The following is a 22,104-nucleotide window of genomic DNA, read 5'->3' as shown; positions in this document are numbered from 1 at the left end:
AGTCACTATGCTAGGCAGTTTTGTACTGTTACATTTTGCAGAAAGTATTATAGATTTTGCCCTCAAGAAAAGGTACTAAAATCAGTGTTTATACTTTAGTAAGATCAAATACAGATAAAATAGGAATTTACAAAGGATCTCTCCCATTTGTAGTACCCAAAAGTAAATTCCTACTTATCACTCTGGATCATGATGCTATGTTCATTTATAAGACGAAACCTAATTCAAAATGTTCCAAAAATCCTGATTGCTGAAATATTGCTGATTTATTAAACGTTCTGAGTTTCACAAACAAAACAGGATAAACAATTACTCGTAAACGGTAAAATAAAGTGTTTGTACATTTAAAGTTCTGTACATATAAAACTTGAATATGAACTAATGACGAACTGTCAATAAATCTTTCATTCTGTTTCTTGTCACAAAAGAAAAACACAATTACAGCACAACAGGGTTCAAAGTGGGATGCAATAAGCCCTGTTTAATCTTACTCCTCATCCAAATGTTATTTTCTTTAATTTCGTGACAATTTTGGCATTTGAATTAGAGGTACTTCCAACAATTTCAGCACAAAACATCTTCACTCCTTCCTACATTTTAACCTCTGTGATATCTGATGTTATGTTGTTGCCTAAGCCAACAATCAATCACTTCAGTACTGCTATTTTAGCAACCATCATAGCAAGCTGTTGAAAGACGACTATGAAATATTCTGCATCATATCGTTGACCTCTTTAGAAGCTGGAGTTCATCTGTATCTTCATTTAACAGCTTTAATATATTTTTTTAATCCAAGGAAGGGACATATGCAAAACTACAGGTGTTCTAGGAAACAAAAGCAATTGTAACACATGTGCAGTCCTTTCAGTGGCTGATACATGGCATAATACTGCTGATGTGTTATATAGCTGATACTATACTTAATTCAAGAAGGTTATTTTATCTGAAAAAAATGTGTTTTGCTTGGTAAATGTTCATAGGTAAGTTTGAACAAAATACTGATAATTAAGCATCTCTCTTTGTGGACTTAAGAACAGCTATTGGAAAATACATTCCATTTTATCTCAATAAAGTCTTGCTTAATGGTGAGATGGGCAGCATATACATTTAATTAGTACATAAAAAACAACAGATAGTAGTTTAATTATCAGAAAGAGTGAATGGATCATAATTCTTCCCACTGGGTTTCCCTTCTTAAATATTAAATATATTGACCTTAATGACGAGAGTGTTAAAGAGCAAGTATGTCCAGTAGGACTGTCTTGGTGTAAAGATAAATAGCTTCAAAAATAAGCACTTTTGAGATTCAAAAATGTGCATAATATTCAGGTAACTGAATCTCAAACTACAGTGCTAAAAATAATAGCAAGCATCACTGACAATATCTAAGCATCTGCATTATAAAACAATGCAGCCAACTTTTTTCCACCTTAAGCAATAACTAATTACTCCAGATATGAATCAAGGTGTTTATCTTTACTTTCTCATATCTGACAAAGTGAAACAGTTTTATTCTGCTACTAATTGGTTTCTATGATCAAATTAAATTGAAGATTTTTTTTAAAATCCCACAAGGAACTTTATTAATTAAAGCTAATCAGTCTTATTAATTAATATGCATGGGTACATAGAGAAAATTGAGTGTATATATAACTAACACCTGAAAACTACACTTCCTCTGTTTGAATAGTCATTTTGTTAATTTTCCTTTAAAATCTCAGGTGAAAACATACATTACACTGAACAGTTCATTAAAATTGTATTTTCTTGATGACCTAGAAGATAGAGCTCATATGAAGAACAATCCCACATCAGCCTGTGCTTTAAAGTCTTCATTTACATTTACTGACAGATATGTAAAAAGAGAAAACGTAGCTATATCTACTTCTATTAGGGTTACTATTTTCTTATAAATTATTGGTTCCTTCAAAAATGAAAAAGTAAAATATCATCTTCACCATATTTATTGACATCATTGTTGCAGCTCTTCTCTCCCAGAGACCATAGTCACAAAATTTCACTTACATTTTAGAAAAGAGTTATTATATATTTTTTATAAATTAAAATATGAATAAAACTATTTTAAAAACCTAATGCACAAAATGTTACTTACCGTGGAAAAGGAAATGTACTGGTATATTAGGTTGCACTTTAAAATCCAAAATTTTGACATTTGACATAAAAGTCCCAGTATTGTTCTCCTGCATGCCATGGCAAAAATTCTTCATCTGTTATTAACATTATTTTGTTGAATTGTAGAAAGCAGGGTGTTTTTGAGGAATTAGTCTGATAGGAAGAGTCTATTAAAAACATGAAACACACACTAATAATCTATCAAGCCCCAAATGTAAAATGCCCATAAGAGATCCCTTTCCTGCAGTGAGCAAGAGAAGACAAATTTGCAGTCAGTTTTATAGTCTCTGTAATCAGTTCTATAATCTCTACATAAAATACATAAGTTTCAACCAGATGTCTATTAATCATGTTCATTTATCCTTATTACACTAACAAAGTCCACCATATTCAAGGTGAAGGGATTATGTTATATGGTCATTTTCTTAAAATGCATGCAAATTTTATGAAAATTCATTTAATTTCTTAGTAAATATTGAATAGTTCTATAAAATAGATTAGACTGTGACATAATGCTAACCCAAAATGCTTAATGAACAGATATACACATTTTTATCCAAATCTCATTTTGCATTAATGGTTCCTTTCAGACAGACCATTAAATTATGGCATTTGTATAATATGTTTACCCATATTAACTAGCCTGGGGTTTCTTTCATTTCTTTCCTTTTTTTAATTCAAACATATTTCATTCTAGGAGACTGCCTGGACAAGGTCTTGCAGCTTAGTAAACTTAGTTTACTCAACTCAATTACTGGGTTAACATGCTCTTGGGGAGGAAAGCTATGGCAAATCTAGACAGCATACTAAAAAGCAGAGACATCACCCTGCCAACAAAAGTGCGTATAGTCAAGGCTATAGTTTTTCCAGTTGCAATGTATGGCTGTGAAGTTTGGACCATAAGAAAGGCTGCCAAAGAATTGATGCCTTTGAACTATGGTGCTGGAGAAGACTCCTGCAAGTCCCTTGGACTGCAAGGCGATCAAACCAGTCAGTCCTAGAGTAGATCAACTCTGACTACTCTTTAGAAGACCAGATCCTAAAGATGAAACTCAAATACTTTGCCCCACTAATGAGAAGGAAGGACTCACTGGAGAAGAGCCTAATGCTGGGAAAGATTGAGGGCAAAAGAGGAAGGGGACGACAGAGAATGAGGTGGCTGGATTGAGTCACCGAAGCAATAGGTGTGAGCTTAAATGGACTTCAAAGTATGGTAGAAGACAGGAAGGCCTGGAGGAACATTGTCCATGGGGTTGCGATGGGTTGGACACGACTTTGCAACTAACAACAACGTGCACACTGAACCCTCCAATATCTAATGTATAAGATTCATTGTGATAATGTCAGAAAGCATGCAGAGTTACTGCCTACTTCCCTCAACAATGACCATTATCACCAACTCTTACCCTTCATTTCCTAGGCCAAGGGCATCAATCAAGTCTTTTTTCTGTTAGTAATGGTAATGCATTAAAGCAGAATGTTTCAAAACATCTGTCTATCTCTCTGTCCATCCATCGATCTTTACTGGGTTTTCTTGATGCTTTCCAATATTCTGCTTCTTTGAAATATATTGCCTCATTAAATCTGTTACCCACTCTGGATTTTGGACATCAGATGAAATCTTCCAACAAATTTTATTATCCATCTAATTAAATGGAAACTAAGTGATGATTCTATCAGGTATATTCATTATGATTATGTCAGAAAAAACAGTTTATCAATCTGACATCGTGTCAAACTGGAAGTGGGATTCAAGTAAAGTGCTACAGTGTTGGCCAATATTTTTCTATAATTTCAGACATAAACTTAAGTAAAAAGGGAATCCAACTCTGTGTCATCCATAAAAAGCAGATGACACAAATATCACAGCAGAGACTATAAAATACTTCTGATAGAAAATGGGGCAACATTCCATAAAGACAAACGCAACAAAATGTATCAACCTTCAAATGAACAAATGCAGGATGAGATCTAACTGGCATTTCAATACTATACAGAAAGTTCTTGACTTATAATGGCAATTGGAACCGGAATTTGAACTTTCACTTCACTGACAAGAAAATTCTGGAAATTAAAGTCCATACATCTTAAAGTTGCCAAATTTGAAAAACACTGGTCTATATTCTACAAGGAAATGGCTTTGTGGATAAAATAATACTAATCTTGTCCAGAACTACATAAAATGTGTTCCTTGATGAAAAGCCAGTGAAAGTATATACTTGAGGTACAACGTTTTTATGCTATCCAGCCGCTAGTCCAAATAACTTGTTTTGAATAATACCTCCGGGTATACGCCTATCAATTTATTCTGACTTACTGTCCGTCAAATACTATATGTTCTTGGGTCTGAAGCATTAATCCTTCATTCCATATTGATTGGAACGGATCTACTTGGGTTGCTTAACAGAATATCTGAAACAAGCTTTACCCTATTCTCCTGTTCTAAAAAAAAGGTTTTCTCTCTTGGCTGCATTTATAGCTATTTGTTTGGGAAACTGTGGTTCTGCATGTTTTTGTTTCATAGATCTGATAGTATCAATTTTACTTAGAGGAAGTTGCTAGATAAGCTACTTATAGCTTAGACTTATATGTGCTATTTACAGAAAGAGGAAAAAGTCAATTCAGAGAGATTTTTGAAGGCATTATGAAATGCACTAGAAGGGATTAAGATTTTATTTTCTGCAAAAATCAGTTAAGGAAATTAGGGAAACTGCAAAGTGCCAAAGAAAGGCAGGAATGCCCTGAGCCTTCCTTTATTTCTTTCTGTACTTCTTTGGTGGACAAGAAAGTACAATTTATTTCATCTCTCTCTTCTTATCTTAAAACTATCACACAGGACCAATCAACAATGACTAAAATATGTGAAGGTTTGGAGAATGACTATATGCCAGCAAAATAATGCCTGGCTGTCTTATTTCTCCTTTAGTTACAAATTACTATCACTGTGCTTGCTGCCTTGCATCACAAATAAAAAAGGGATTCCAATACAGATCCTGGCATGTCTTAGGTTTCTAATATTTCTTTGCTATGACAAGATCTCCTTCTCAGTGTTGGTTACATGCCTCGCTATAGCAAGTCATGAAACTGAGTGCTGATTTTAATCCTTTGTTCATAACGAATACAGAAAATGAGAAACAACTTTGCTCTTGTTCCTGTGTGGTGGAGGCAAACAGGATGTTCAAACTAAGAGAAAGGGTAGTATTTAGAAAGAGAGTTTCTTTTGGCTGGAAGCACAGAAGAAAAGAACAGGTAATCCTTGACTTACAATTATAATTGAGCACAAAATTTATGTTACTAAACAAATCAGTTGTTACGTTTTACCCCATTTTGCCACAGTTGTTAAGTGGATCACTGCAGTTAACTTAGTAATACTGTTGTTTATATCACAAAACATGATTGAGAATAGTCTGATGTTTAAATAATCTGTTAGCAGGATACCATATGCCTAGGAGAAATATAAATACTATCTATATTTTCAGGGACACATGAATTTACAAGCAAAAATAAAGAGAAATTACCTAAATAAAATCAATTATTTTTTTTCATCTGGTTTTAATGATTGGGTACAATTAGGGACGTTATACAGGTGGAATAAACGAAGTCTTCGACTTACAACAATTCATTTAGTGACTGTTCAATGTTACAATGGCACTGAAAAAAGTGACTTATGACTGTTTTTCACCGTTACAACCTTTGAAGCATCCCCATATTCATGTGATCAAAATTTGGATGCTTGGCAACTGGTTCATACATGACTATTTCTGTGTCCTGAGATCATGTGATCACCTTTTGAGACCTCCTGACAAGCCAAACCAATGCTGAAGTCAGACTCACTTAACAACCTTGTGATTAATTTAACAACTGCACTGGTTCACTTATCAACTGTGGTAAGAAAAGTTGTAAAATGAGACAAAATTCACAATTTATCACTTAACAATTGAAATTTTTGGGTCAATTTTGGTCATAAGTCCAGGACTACAAGGATTATTGCTTTTATATATTACTATACATTTTTAAAATTAGTTTTAACTACGAATTGCAAATTATTATATCTTCTAAAACCAATGAGCTTTCTAAAGGTAGACTAATGAATTCAGTAGGACTTATTTTAAGTATATATGATTGCCCTGATAGTGCTACAGGGATCACTCTTCTACTTCTGGGCATACAAAATCAAAACAGGCAATTGAAGAACAGCAGGGAATAGAGATCCACATCTAAGTAACTCCTTGTGATAAATCAAGAGATAGATGGAGACAGCTTCATCTTTTGTCAGTGACCATAGACAGGAAAAGCAAGTAAAAGGGTGTGGCATATGGATCTTAGAGGTCTTGCTTGGTTGCTAATGGGCTGGTGTGAGTCAGCAGAAGCAGAGAACAAGAAGGACAGAAGCTCAGGTGTGGTGGAATACAACTGTGCTGTCACAAGGACTCTTGAGCATGAACAATCCTGCTAACCAGGACAGTTATGGGGCAGGTGTAGGCAGCCTTCCCATTGGTCAAGCTTTCTATGTTCTGTTGGTATTGGGGATTAAAGCCCTGGAAGGGAAAATACTGCAGTTCACTCATGAAAGAGAATGAGAAAGAGGAGAGAAAAAGAGAGACACATTACTATGTTTTAGCAAATATTGCAGAATATGCTTTTGGAAAGATTATGTTAGAAAACCTAGTAAGTGTGTGGGATACTTTGTCTGTGCTGTTACAAATTACTGCCCCCAGGAGAGAGAGAAGAATGAAGTCACTGACTTTTTTTATTTGCATTTTTATCATATTGGAAGTAGTACTTCAATCAATACATACCGAGCAGATTTTTTTGTTGCAACAATACTTCTGGTTCCTTAGGATCGTTCATTTCATTAACAATTGTTGATAATGGCCTTCCACAGTATGTGACCTGAAAATAGGAGACAGTATATTAGTCATCTGAGCTGAAAAAAGCTCTTGCAAAAATGTTTCACAATGAGCAGGAGTGTGGCTAAAATGTCTCTTGGAATAGCTGCATCTTTTGCAACATTCATATACTGTGACTGCCTTCAAGATGCTAAGGACATGCTCAGTTATAAGTTTGAAAACTGGTCCTAAGTCACTTTTTTCACTGCTGCTGCATCTTCAAATAGTCACTAAACAAATGGTTGTAAGTCCCTTCTGTTCAATACATATGTGAAGCCGCTGGGCGAGATCATCCGTGGTTTTGGGGTTGAATACCATCTGTACGCTGACGACACTCAGCTGTACATTTCAACCCCGAGCCACCCCAACGAGGCTGTTGAAGTGATGTCCCGGTGTTTGGAAGCCGTCGGGGTCTGGATGGGGGACAACAGACTCAAACTCAACCCCTCCAAGATTGAGTGGCTGTGGCTACCGGCGCCTCGGTTCAGCCAGCTGACCCCATCGCTGGCCATAGGGGGCGAGCAATTGCCCCCTGTGGAACGGGCGCGCAATTTGGGCGTCCTCCTAGATGCCCGGCTGTCAATGGATGACCATGTGGCAGCCGTGGCAAGGGGGGTGTTCCACCAGGTTCGCCTGGTGCGCCAATTGCGCCCCCTTCTGGATCGGGATGCCCTACGCACAGTCACTCATGCACTGGTGACGTCTCGCCTAGACTACTGTAACGCTCTCTACATGGGGCTTCCCTTGGGACGCGCCCGGAGACTGCAGCTAGTCCAGAACGCGGCCGCGCGGGTTGTCATGGGGAGCTCTAGATACTCCCATGTAACACCTCTCCTGCGCGAGCTGCACTGGCTACCTGTAGTTTTTCGGGTGCGTTTCAAGATCCTGATTACCATCTTTAAAGCGCTCCATGGCACAGGACCTAGTTACTTGCGGGATCGCATCCTCCCACATACATCCCTGCGGCCAATCCGCTCACAGGGAGGGGCTTCTCCAGGTGCCGTCCACTAGGCAATGCCAGCGGGCGACGCCAAGGAGTAGGGCCTTCTCTGTGATGGGCCCAACCCTCTGGAATGACCTCCCCCCCGATATCAGAACCACCACAGACTTCCGCTCCTTCCGACAAAAATTGAAGACTCACCTGTTTCGATTAGCTGGCCTGGCATAATTATAATTGTGACAACTGTTACCTCCTGGAAACATATTCTTACCTGGTTATTTATAGGGTACGGTTTTAAATTTAACTGATTTTAGGGTTTTTAGAACCAGATTTATATTCTTCCGTACAGTTCTTTTAAAATTTTTAACCTCCTCCTTATGTGTATTTATATCTGTATTTATATTTGTATTTGATACTTATTGTTTGTTGTGTGGACTGTACACCGCCCTGAGTCCTTTGCGGGAGAGGGGGCGGTCTAGAAATTCGAAGAAAATAAAAATAAAAATAAATAAAAGTCGAGGACTACCTGTACAAGCTTTGCAAAATATTGTGGTAATTTTAAAAAATATGAAAAGAGATGCCTCATTCACAATTCTGTGGGTTTCAAGGCATTTTTTCAAGACTTTCACACATTACAATTAGTCATTGAGGGTTTTATAGGTCTTTTACAATAAATCAAGAAACATGAAATTTTCCAAAATTATAGATATATTTTGTACATTTCCTGCAAGAACAAGTATAAGAAAATAAAATGCCAGCATCAAATATAGAAAGTGATAGTGTATGCATTTATTTATTTAATCACATTTGTATAGGTGCCTATCTCACATAGTGACAGGCACCTGCAATCATCCATCTTGATTCTGTGTGGGGTACATCATAAAACAGCCAAAATGCACACAAAAAATCATTAAAACAATAAATTTAAATGAAAAATAAAACAAAAATAAATGAAAACTAGAATGTTGTCCAAACATACAAAGAGTATATAGCACTACTAAATGTCATACAACCATCTAGCAGGCTCCGTTCTGTCATGGGATTCCCAAACTAGAACTGAGTTTTAAGGGCCTTCTGAGAGGCCAAGAGAGTTGGGGCCAGCCTTGTCTTGTGGGGCAGTAATATGGAATGGTATTACTGGTAGGACCTCCTGCCAGACCTAATGGTATGGGTGGGTATAACTGAGGAGCGGCAGTCCCTCAAATATCACAGCTGATGCCAGGTAAGGCTTTATAGGTTATAACCAGCATCTTAAATTGGATCTGGAAGCAAACTGGCAATCAATGCAGCTCACATCTGCAGATCTTTAACCATACATTACTGACTGTACTATAGTACTTCGTACCAGTGGAAGCTCCCAGTTCCTCTTCAAGGGCATTCCCATATAGAAGTTCATTTAGGATTTGACTAGGGCTTGTGTGGCTGAGAACAGATCTGCAGCAATTATTTTCTGATTTGAGTCAATGATCTGAAAAATTCCATTTGAACAATATGTTCTTTGTACTGTATAACAGAATATGCTTTTTTATGCACCAGTAGAGCCTAAACCAATTTTGTTGTACACATGATGTACAAGACAATAAAGGCATTGAACTTGAACTTTATACATACTAAAATATACATTTCCCATTTGAGCTTTATGATACGTATAGTGTTTCTTTTCCATTTGTCAAGCTTTATTTTGAAGCCCAGCTACAAAGCTCACTTCTTAAATTAATGCTATCCATGTTTGCTGAATGCCTGCTGATTTTCACAGCAAGGGTAAGTGGGAACAAATGATTAAGTAAGTATCACAATGAATATTCTGATTTTTAATATGTGCACTGTGATGTTACACACATTTGCACAAGGAATCCTAGTGGAGTCCTAGTGGACAACCATTTAAATAGGAGCCAGCAGTGTGCAGCAGCTGTCAAAAAAGCCAACACAGTCCTAGGCTGCATCAACAGAGGGATAGAATCAAGATCACGTGAAGTGTTAATACCACTTTATAATGCCTTGGTAAGGCCACACTTGGACTACTGCCTTCAGTTTTGGGTTTATAGAAAAGATGTGGAGACTCTAGAAAGTGCAGAGAAGAGCAACAAAGATGATTAGGGGACTGGAGACTAAAACATATGAAGAACGGTTGCAGGAACTGGGTATGTCTAGCTTAAGAGAAAGAAGGACTAGGGGAGACATGATAGCAGTGTTCCAATATCTCAGGGTTGCCACAAAGAAGAGGGAGTCAAACTATTCTCCAAGGCACCTGAGGGTAGAACAAGAAGCAATGGGTGGAAACTAATCAAGGAGAGAAGCAACTTAGAACTGAGGAGAAATTTCCTGACAGTTAGAACAACTAATCAGTGGAACAACTTGCCTCCAGAAGTTGTGAATTCTCCAACACTGGAAGTCTTTAAGAAGATGTTGGATAGCCATCTGTCTGAAACGGGATAGGGTTTTCTGCCTAGGCAGGGGGTTGGACTAGAAGACCTCCAAGGTCCCTTCCAACTCTACTATTGTATTGTATTGTATTGAATAGAACTTTCATCACAACAAGATGATGTTAGTTTTCTGTCATTCTGACAAAATCTTTGGACTCTGCCGAAGCTTTTGCAGGTGAGGTTGTGTTACACTTGTGGCATACTATCAGGTTCTAGTGGTTTTCTTCACATACTGATTAGCTCACCTCTCTTCTGAAATCTCAATATATCAATCTTTTAATGCCTGGGCTACAAGAGTGCAAATGTACCTTTATGCTACTTTGTTGTCATCTAAGATGGCAAATCCTCCTGCTACCAGCCAAGTCTTGACCTTCACCCAAGCAACTAGCCTCCTTTGAATAGTATGAAAATATGGTTTATTTCTATGTGTTTATTGATGGCTGCTGTATTCTGTTTTTAACAATCACAAATGAGACATTCCAGACTAGAATACTTTTTTTCACATTACTGTAATACCCTAGTACACGGGTGTCAAACTTGCAGTGTTATGTTGAAATCATGTGATGTATTGTGACGTTTTTCCCCTTTGCGGATCTGGGGTGAGCATGGCATGCACATGACACATCCAGCCTGCAGGCCACCAGTTTGACACGCCTGCCCTAATACATTGAAGTTTTCATTTTATTGGAATGTAAAACATCTAATCAAAAAAATCTATTGAAATTGATAACTTGAGCAGTAGATTATATCATTATTATCATCATCATTATTATTATCATCATACCATCATCATCATACCTTATTGTATACATATTTCCAGCTTACACAAATGTCATTTCCTAATATTGCCTTAATCCATTGAACTGGATTTTGATAAACTGAATTGCTTCCTGTTTGGACTTTTCCATTTCCAAGAAGGCTAGCTTTATGTTTGGAATCCTGAAAGAAAAATAAAACAGAAGCAAATGAAAGAATTATAAATTGCCTAAATTTAGCAATAGCAATAGCACTTAGATTAGCACTTATTGCTCCATAGAGCTTTACAGCACTCTCTGATTGACTTACAATGCAAGCATATTGCCCCCACCAATCTGGGTCCTCATTTTACCAACCTAATTTAAGGGGAAATATACAAATATTTATTTTTAATAAAAATATTTTAAAAGTGGTATAATAGAATAATCAAAATAAAATAACTAATGTATAATTGATTAACCTGAAGGCTCCTATAGGCAAAAGGAATCCAAAATCCACAACTCCATGAGTTCTTTCCTCTCTTATCTGTATTTAAAATTCTGTAGTTTAGTACAATTACTAATATTTTGTTTCCTTGGCTTTGGATTAGTTAAACTCAGGATTCAAAAAGATCTTGAAAAACTTGAACAATGGCCTCTATCCAGCAAAATGAATTTTAATGTGCAGAAAAACAAAGCTTTACATTTAGGCAGGAAAAACCAAAGTTGTATGTATAGATTAGGCAACCCCTGGCTCAAAAAAATAACTGTGAGAGGGACCTTAGAGTCCTAGTGGATGATCACTTGAATATGAGCCAGCAGCGTGCAGCCGCCGCCAAAACAGTTAATCCTGGGTTGTATAAACAGGCATAGAATCAAGATCACATGAAGTATTAGTGCCGCTTTACAAACCCCTAGTAACACCACACCTGGAATACTGCAACCATTTTGGTCACCATACTACAAAAATGATGTCAGACTTTGGAAAAAATTCAGAGAAGAGCAACAAAGATGATCAAAGGCCCAGAGACTAAACCATATGATGAATGCCTGGAGGTTTTGGTCTCCCTAGTCTAAAGAAAAGAAGAATTAGAGGTGACATTATAGCAGTATTCCAGCTTTGTTTTCTCTGGCAGAGGGTTGCAGAGGCTATTGCAGCCAAAAACGGACCTCGGGAGCCCATTTAGCTGGCAGAGCGCTCGGGCCACCACAGGTGCCCCCCTGACCTGAGTGTCGAACTGGCCACACCCACCCTGGCCCCCCTGAGGTCAAACATGACACTGATGCGGCCCTCAATGAAATCGAGTTTGACACCCCTGCTTTACAGCATTGTCTGGGCAGTTTATAATGTAAGCATATTTCCCCCAATGATCTGAATCCTCATTTTACCAACCTCAGAAGGATGGAAGGCTGAGTAAACTTTAAGCCTGTCAGGATTGAACTCTAGGCTGTGGACAGAGTTAGCCAGCAGTACTGCATTCTAACAACTGCACCACCAGGGCTCATTCTTCTGTAAAAACTGAAGGTTATTTTCTGTAAATATGTATGTAGAGAACTTAATCATGAAGTCAAATTGTTATGATTATATAGAGCTTTGGTAGAATGCAATATTTATTAAGATTTTAAACTGTGCATTAATATACAATTATATAACTTTGAAAATATTATTTACCTGTAGTGTGAATTCTAAAACATCATTTCCTGCCTTAATTTTTCCCAGTTCAAGCAGATCTAATAGTTGAATTTTTTTCTTCCTATTTTTCTTGAAATATAGGTCTTTTTCAGAATCTTGATTCTTCAAATACTGGGAAGTATTCTGACTGATCATGTTTTGTGGTATTACATGAGAAAATTGCCCTGGAGATTCTAAATTAACATTAAGTAAGTTTCTTTTACTTGGGGCCATGTTATCCTGATCAGTACTAACAAAGCCACATGTAGATTCTAACTCTACAATAGGTTGCATTAAGGAGGCATTATTCATATTTGAGTGTTGTGACAAAAGCATGTTCATGCAAACATTTTGAGTGTCAGTAGATGGCTGACAGATATTATTATCACCACCAGTTGTTGAGTTATCAAGTATCTGCAATCCTGATGTGGCACTTAGGTTCTGGGTTTCTTGTGGTATCACCAATATACAATCAATTTCTTTTAATTGTTGAGTAGAACAGATGACAGAGTTTAGAAGGAATGTTGCTGAATCTGTAGCATCAGAGGACTCTGAATTTATTACTTCTGCAGTGTTATATTTTTTCACATTGTTTTCAAATACCAAAAGCTGCGGACCATCTTTCTTCTGACTATTAATGTCTCCATTTTCTCCTGATGTATCTTGAAATCTGTTTGGATGGTCTTGATTTAAAGAACTATTTTCCATCCCACAGATGCTCTCATCGTCCATAATTATGTTAAGACATGGAACTGTTTCATCAGAAATTCTGTTTTTTGTACTGCTGTTTTCATAAGAATCAAGTGTGTCTGGGACTTGATTTACTAAGTGTAAAGCCTCTTTTTTTGCATTTTTAAAATTCTGTATTTTTTTCCATAATTCTTTCTGTTTTCGTGCCATGAGCAAAAGGTTCTTTTGTCTGGCTGCAAGGTTTATTAGCTTTTCTCTCAGCACTCCCTGTTTAAAAGATTCCACAGAAGCTCTAAAATCAAAATTTAAAATGTTAATTGAGTTAACCAAAAATACAAGATGTACTGGCATAAATAATTAACCAATATATGGAAAGGAAATAAACAATAATTTTAAATGCAATGAAGTTTTAAAAAAATTCTTAATGTTTTATTCATTTTTTAAAACAAGTCTTAAGTAACGATCACAGTAGCTAAAATCATCATCTAGATGCTTATCTAGCATAACTCTTCAATACTTTTTCTGGGAACAGGACAGATTATATAAATACAATATTTATTATAGATGAATGATTTTATTTATTATTTCATAGTTACAGATGTTTTCTTTTTTATAATAGGTACAATACAACACAACATTCAAAAATATATTTTTTCTTCCACTTACCTATATTTCTTAGCAAGCTCATCTCGTTCTGATTTCTGTCTGGCAAGTATAGTATTTAAAGAGTTCTGTATCTCAGAAAAGTCTTGGATGTACAGATCTATTCAAAAATTATATAATTTAAAAAATGGATATGATTATTTTAATCATTTGCAGCAAATGCAGTATAATGCTACAACAGAAATAAGTTACACAAACTCAATATTCTAAACACCATAATGGTTTTAGCCCATTTTTATTATATAATTTTCCTTACAACTTGGTATTTATTTGCTACTTTGACTTCAATGTTTAAAAATAAAAAGATAAATATATTAACAATTGTTCAAATTATACATATAATTTCTCTTTTGCAAAAGAACTATAAATTGACTTCAGTGAGGATTATTTCTGAATAAATACTGTGGAATTATTTATTAGAGTTAAACAGCATTTTGGATTCAGTACAAAGAGATACTGCGAAAGATAACAATTACACAAATATAGGATATAGCTACACAGCTCCTTAAAGCAACTATATCTTTGACCATGATACCCTGGATTTCAAAAGTTTTTGTTAAACGCTGATGAAAGCTACCTCAGATCAAATGGCCTTAAATTCTGGAGAAAAGTGCCCTACAAAGTTGGGAACTCCTACAAAATCAGATGTTGAATATACAGTTACAAACAATTCCAACTAAGGGAAAAATGAGAGACATCTGAATGACCAGTGTGGATGCATACAGAACTTTCTAAAGTGTTGAAAATAAAAAAGGACATGTATAGGCAAGCAACAGAAGGATCAATAAAAAGTCTAACCATGCTATGCCACAAGAATAACACAGTGGCCAATAGTTTGGAAGAGATGAATCTACATTCGAACACAAAAACGGAGGATTAAAAGTGTATGCAAACTAACATGCACTATCCTTAATTTCACATGCTAGAAAAAAACAAAATATACTATTGCTAATACACAAGATAATTGAGAAAGGCAAAAAATATCACAAAGAAGCCACTATGTGCCTCATTGATTACATAAAGGCCTTCAATTTTGCCAATCACACAACATAGTGAAAAGTGCTCAGAAAAATTGGAATCCAGTAACATCTCATTGTCTTTAGGAGAAACTCATACCGTATTTTTCAGAGTAGATGCACCGGAGTATAAGACGCACCAAGGTTTTGAAGAGGCAAATTTTTTAAAAAGTAGGTAGGTAGGTAGATAGAGGGAGAGAGAGGGAGAGAGAGAAATACAATAGATAGGGAGGGAGAGAGAGAGAGTAGTTAGGTAAATAGGTAGGTAGGTAGATAAAGGGAGAGAGAGAGAGAGAAAGAGAGACAGAGAGAGAAATAGAGAAATACAATAGGTAGGTAGGAAGAGAGAGGGAGGGTGTAGGTAGGTAGGTAGAGGGATAGAGAGAGAGAAATAGAGAGAGAGAGAGAGAAAGAAATACAGTAGATACGTAGGGAGAGAGAGGGAGGAAGAAAAAGAGAGAAATACAGTAGATAGGTAGGGAGAGAGAGTAGGTAGGTAGGTAGGTAGATGGATAGTTTCAGTTTCAGTTTATTAAATTTATAAACCGCCCCCTCTCCCCAATAGAGAAAGAGAAAGAGAGAAATACAGTAGGGAGGGAGGGAGGGAGAGAGAGAAGATAGGTAGGTAAATGTTTCCAGGTGTATTTATCCATGTGCTGGAGAAGGAAATCAATGACAATCTGCAGCACCTGAGACTTGTTTCTGCTGGCACAGCACTTGATCAATGTAATTCTCATCAATCACTCTAGCTAAAGAGCTTTCTGAAAGGGGGGAAAAAGTTTTTGCACTCTGCAAACCTCCCAAAAACGGCCAGTTTTTCATGAAAACGGACCGGTGTTTTTTTTTTTTTTTTAAAAAAAGGCATGAATAGCCTTGAGGGGACTTGCCGAGCGCTCCGGGGGGGGGGGCAAAATGAGCAAAAACAGGCCCGTTTTTTGTCAAAAAAATTGCATGTACAGCCTTATGGAAGCTTATAGAGTGCTGCTGGGGCAGGAAAAAAATGGGCCATATTTTGCTCATTTCTGCTCTCCCTAGCCCCCAGGAGCTCTCTGAAAGCCTCCATAAGGATATGCAGAGCCATTTTGGTGAAGGGAGGCAAAAAAATGTTGCATTCGATGTATAAGATGCACCCAGATTTTCAGCCCTTTTTGAGGAAAAAAGGTGCGTCTTATACTCCGAAAAATATGGTATGTAATCAGGCTGTCATATGACTGTTTTGTTCAATGACTACAATCTCAACACTCCCTGCTGTGGTCATCAAGTAAGAACTGTGGTTTGTTAAATGGAGTTCCAGTTAAGGAGTATGGGGTGCCTCAAGGGGATGGGGGAGGCCTGGGAAAACCAAGTGCATATCATGTACAAGTATCCGTCGTGTGGAAACTCTCAGCTGCCTACTCTACAGGGATGCTGCAATTCCCCCAACTGCCAATCTTCCCTCAACACCCCCCCCCCCGCCAATCTATGCCCTTTTTGCCATTCTGCAGAGTGACATTCATCCATGACAGCACTAGAACTGTAGAGGCCTGGGGCCTTCAGCAGGCTCAGCCAGTTGCCACAATCCCCAAGTTCTACTTCAGCTCCAACTCCAGCACTATCACTGCCGCTATAAATGTCATTTCAAGCCCATACTGCTGCCTTTTGCTGTTCTCCAAGCTGGCCTCTCATTCCTTCTACAAGCCATGTATCTCATATCTTCTCCAAGCCAGCCTTTCATCATCATGCATATTTCATTATATGCCCTCCTATTCTTTTACAGAGGAACAAAGGACAACCATGTGTTAGGTTGTGAGTATAAAGTTGTATCTATTGTCAAATGACATTCAGAATGAATTATCATTTTAATGTCACTGTCAGCTGTTACAGATGACAGTGGCTATTGCTAAGAGATTTTTTTTAGTGCTTTGAACATTATGTGATGTTATCGCCCTTTATTTTGGATGGCACAACATTCTAGGGTGATCCTACAATTCATGTCTGAAGTATTCCCGATGAACAGTAGCAAAATTCTAAAATTAAATGGGGTATGTGCCTGTCTTATATGGGTCTCTGATTCAATAGCTCTATTACTTTGATCTGCTTTTAATGTCTATGCAGCATGAGCTAAGCAATCTTCTTCTTGCGTTCTTGGAAAGCTTGGAGGAAATGCTTTCTAACAATACAGAAAAATAATAGGAACAAAACATAGCCTCCACAGCCAACAAATAGCATACAACTTAATCAGTCACACAGACAAATCTAAAGGATGCTGAACTGGTCAAGTGGCACACTGTTTCTAACACCTTTTTTTTCCCCAAAAATTTTTTATTGGTTTTTACACATATATGGGGAAGGGTAAATAGGTATACAAAAATTTTTTGGCAGCACCCACACTGGTGTTAGTAACCCATCCAGCACTCACAGTTTTTACAATCTTAAAAACAAAATACAAAAGATAAGTAGAAAACAAGATCTTATTCTGTAATGTTAACCATGTGTTCATTCATTTTCCTTTGTCACTTTCTAGAGTATCACCAATTGCTATTTATTTCAGATATTTTTATTTTTGCGATCTGATCTTTTCCAATATTGCTTCTTCCTCCCTGTCCCCAGAGGAGCCTTCAGCCCCCCCTCCTTCTTGTCCTGCACCATGCTGCTCCTCCCACCACCCTCACTGTGTTCGTCCTCTAGGAGGAGAGAATTTTTTTGATAAAGGCTTCTGCCTCCTGTGCTGTATTAATTCTAATCCTATTTCCCTCCCAGAAGATCAACATTCCTTCTAGCAATAACCATTTAAACCAGACTCCTTTATTATATAATTTCTTTGCTAAGGGGGAATACTTCCTCCTTCTCTCTCTTATCTTTTTTGGAATCTGTTTAAGAATGGTGATTTCTTCATCTTTAAATTTCAATGGTCTCTCCCTTTGGGTCCCAAGTACCTCATCCCTTGTGATCCTCCTGAGAAATTTAACATGTACCTCCCTTGGAACATTATGGCTTCTAGCATATGCTGAATTTATCCTATAGACTAGATCCATATCCCACCACAATTGATTTTTGTCTCTCTTAATATAGTCTGCTAATATTGTACTCATAATATCCTTAAGGTCTTCATTTTCTGTCTCTGGTAGGTTCTGGAATCTAAGAAAAAAGGACATTCTTTCAAATTCTATTTTTGCCAAGAAGTTTTCCAAGTCTACATTTCCCTTCCGGATTGTTTTAATTTCTTCCCCCAGTCCAGCCGTTCCCTCCTCTAACACCAAAATCTTCTGATTATTTTCTGCAATATGATTTTTAACGTCTCTGAGTTCTTCTTTGAGCTCTGTCATTTCTTTTTTCGAGTCGTTCTGTCCCCTCATCAGTTCTTGAAACATTTGAGTAACAGATAGTTCTTTTGGTCCCTCTCCAGTCCCCCCCCTGCTGTAACAATGATGTTATCTTTGTCTGTTGCATACTTGGACTGGAAGAGACAGATGGGGGGGGGGGGCTGAGAATGACTTGCCCGTCGGTGGCTTCTTTGGACCCATTTGTTTAAAGTTCAGAGATGTCAATCTTTTTCCAAGAAAATGGTGTCCGAGGATTGCGCAGCTGTGCCGGTCTCCAAAATACAAAACAAAGCCGAAAGCGGCCGTTCACAGTTCACAGTTCCAAGGCACCGAGGCAGACCAAGTATAAAATATCTAATAAGCAAAGTTCAGTAGAACCACATTTCGGGAGAGGATCTCGGTTTCCCTCAGAGAGCGTAGTAAGGCAGAGGGTGGTTTCGAAGGGCAGGCTTCATTTATGATTAAACAAACAAAGAAGGGCGGGCACCATCTTAGCTCCTCTTTCCACCAGGAGAAAGAAAACAGAAATCTCCATCCAGGTTTTTTTTTTAAAAAGGAAAAGGCTCCACATTCATTCCTGGCAATCGTGATAAAAATCTTTCACCGTTGGCTAGCTCAAGTGACAGCTCAGCCTTTGTTGTCTCTCTTTTAAGGGAGATCGTTCAAATGCCGCTTATTCCGAGGGGCGGTTAGAAGAAAGAAGCACCTCCCTCTAATCTCCATTCAAATAGGATGAACACAAAACTTACAGGAGTCTGCTACTTTTCCTTTGATCAATCAGAGGGTTCAGGATGGATCACCCCCACACCAGGATCCTGCCGCACTTCTCCAGATACATTCTCTCCTCCAGGTACATTCGGCGAAGAAGCGGGCAGCGCAGTGCTGTCCCTCGCCCTCCCTCCGCTCCCCGGCCCCTAGGCGAGGCTGAAAAGCACCCCTGCCGCCTGCCACCTTTCGGGGGGCTTCAACAAGCCGCCCTTCGGCAGGGAAACCCCTTCAGGGGCCCCTGTGCTCCTTATGGAGCCAGCCGGGGAGACGAGCGGCAGACAACACGTCTGTCGCCTTCAGGAACCGGAAGTCATCTTGTTTCTAACACCTTTTCACCACAACACCTTGCCAATATTCCCCATCATTAACATCATTTGTTACATCAATCTCTATAATGTGAGGTCCAGCAGCTGTTTTGCTAAGGTAAAACTCTGATTTACTACAATGTAACTACTCTAATCTATCATCAGTTTATGGAAGACAATTTTTCATAAGTTAACTGAGATTCATCCCTACCTGCATCTCTTTGGCATTTTAATTCAAACAGCAACAATTTCTCCTGCTTATTTTCTATATCCAGCAATGCTTTGTTGATTGATTCATGCTGTCAAAAGCAAGCCATAGTTAACTTTAATAAAGAAAGACAGTTTGCAACCAAATTTAAAAAAAATACAAATACACACTTCTGATTTGAAGGCAAGCAAGTCTTTGGTTATCAAGGACATTAATATAGCACCTGTTTGCAACTTTTTAAGGAATCCAAGCAAATTCAACATATAGAAATTCTGATTATAAGAGTTAAAATGAAAATGTTAGGAAACAAATAGATCCAAAACACCTCCTCAGCAATCAACACCCAGATAAGCAGAGATTAACACTAACACAAGCACTGATGTTACTTAGTTTGGTAATGAAACATCTACAAAAAAAAAAACCAAGCTCAGGGATTACCAAGGATCCTCCATCAGCATATTTTACACTCCCAAAAGCTGTTCTCAAGCGTAAACAAGCTTCTTGTGAACTACAATTGTGCCTTTTGAGAAAGATGCATTGACTAAAGACTAAAACATATAAAGAATGGTTGCTTGAATTGGATATGTTTAGTTTAATGAAAAGAAGGACGGGGGGTGACATGATAGCAGTGTTCCAATATCTTAGGGGCTGCCACAAAGAAGAGGGAATCAAACTATTCTCCAAAGCGCCCTAGGGCAGGACAAAAAGCAATGGACAGAAACTGATCAAGGGGAGAAGCAACCTAAAACTAAGAAGAAATTTCCTGACAGTTAGAATAATTAATCAGTGAAACAACTTGTCTCCAGAAGTTGTGAATGCTCCAACACAGGAAGTTTTTAAGATGACATTGGATAACCATTTGTCTGAAATGATAGGGTTACCTGCCTAAGAAGGGGTTAGAAGACCTCCAAGGTCCCTTCCAACTCTATTCTAAATTATAGCCTGTATTCTGTTATACTGTTTTTCTGTGAGACCTCTTTCATAACTTCATTTGATGAAATTATACAAATTAATTCCTGTCAAACCAGTTCCTTTAAATATAGCAAAATATTGTTATACTGTTTGTAATATTTGACACATCTTGATTTAGTTATACTTTTAGATTTTTATTTTATTTTACTTGGAACAGAAACTGTTTAATTACTGCCGAATTCTGATCAATGACCATAATAAAGACTAAATTAAACTACCTAACTTAATTTTTAACTTTGGATCTCATGGGGTGGTTGTTTTATTTGAAGACTGCTTAGATAAATATGTATTCCTATTTCTGCCTCTATTACTGGGACCTAACAAGCTTCTTATAATTCCTTCTCTTCTTATAATGAGTTGCTTTGCAATAATGGCTATCTTTAGCAGCTGTTTAAGGGACTGCGACTCTCTTGGGAAATAGCAACTCTATTCCTGCTGTCTTTTAAAATACTTGAGAGGCAAAACCCCCCACAAAATTTTGCTTTAGCAAGGGAGGAGGATTTGTTCAAGTTGAACATTATTTAAAATTATATTCTTATTGATTAACTAAATCTTGTAGTACTGTTAATCTTTATGAGCTTCTTTTAGAAGAGGTAGGTTGAAAAGTAGCTTAGAAATGTATTACACAATCTTTGTGCTTAATTCAGGATCCTCTGGTATAACAAAAGTAACATGGTTCTACTATACTGTAACTACTGAGATATTATACTTACTGTGGTATATTTTTGTCCAGCTAAACTGGACTGTAAAACCAGATCCTCCTTTTCTTGGCAATCATAACAAATAGATTTTCTCCTAAGCCTTGATCTGCGCAGCTCTTTTTTTCCTAAATTAAGAATCCATCATCACAATAATAAAACACATAGAAATTATTTAACCCAAATTAATATATCTGGCCTTTCAGTCAACTCCAGATTTATAGCACAAATTATTTTTCTGTTGTTAGAATTCAAGAGAATTCTCTTATCTTATAGCTTATCTTGTGCCATAAATACCACATGAAACCATAAAGTGTGAAAGAAGATAAAACAAGATAACCATCTGAACGTCTAGGAAAATTAGAGGTTCTTAATGCTAGAATATGTAAAGTACCTAGGAAAATATTCATCTTGTGAGTATGCATGGAAACCTAATGATTGATCTTATCACTAAATATAACTTTTTGATATTGCTGGTCTTTGATCGTAATAAAGATTTACTTACTTACAGTTAACTTTTTGATAACTAAATGAACATATAGCTATTTACCACATCCTGTTCAATCGGCAAGCCATTCCTAACACACTATGGACCAGTGGTGGGTTGCAGGCGGTACGCCCCAGTACGGGCGTACTGGATCCTGCCCGGAGCACTGGGTACCGTTCCGGGACGGTACTCCGGAGGGCCCGC

The 22,104-nt window shown here is 37.5% G+C and overlaps 1 protein-coding gene across 2 annotated transcripts in view; it reads right to left on the bottom strand.

Annotated features, from left to right (window-relative positions):
* Positions 1-340: 340 nt before the first annotated feature.
* ANKRD31 (ankyrin repeat domain 31) overlaps positions 341-22,104 on the bottom strand; it is a 78,827-nt gene continuing 57,063 nt past the window's right edge. For both annotated transcript variants that reach the window (XM_081941167.1, XM_081941168.1), the window contains 8 exons: positions 21,429-21,541; positions 19,747-19,834; positions 14,148-14,244; positions 12,792-13,773; positions 11,184-11,324; positions 6,933-7,026; positions 2,114-2,300; positions 341-825 (listed from right to left, as the gene is read on the bottom strand). In XM_081941167.1, coding sequence (XP_081797293.1) covers positions 2,152-2,300; positions 6,933-7,026; positions 11,184-11,324; positions 12,792-13,773; positions 14,148-14,244; positions 19,747-19,834; positions 21,429-21,541 — 1,664 coding nt within the window. In that variant the 3' untranslated portion in view covers positions 341-825; positions 2,114-2,151. The remainder of the gene's footprint in view (positions 826-2,113; positions 2,301-6,932; positions 7,027-11,183; positions 11,325-12,791; positions 13,774-14,147; positions 14,245-19,746; positions 19,835-21,428; positions 21,542-22,104) is intronic.

This window comes from Natrix helvetica (genome assembly GCF_964273705.1).
Source record: "Natrix helvetica genome assembly, chromosome: 2".
Lineage (NCBI taxonomy): Eukaryota > Metazoa > Chordata > Lepidosauria > Squamata > Natricidae > Natrix > Natrix helvetica.
This window is presented reverse-complemented; position numbering and strand designations above follow the sequence as displayed.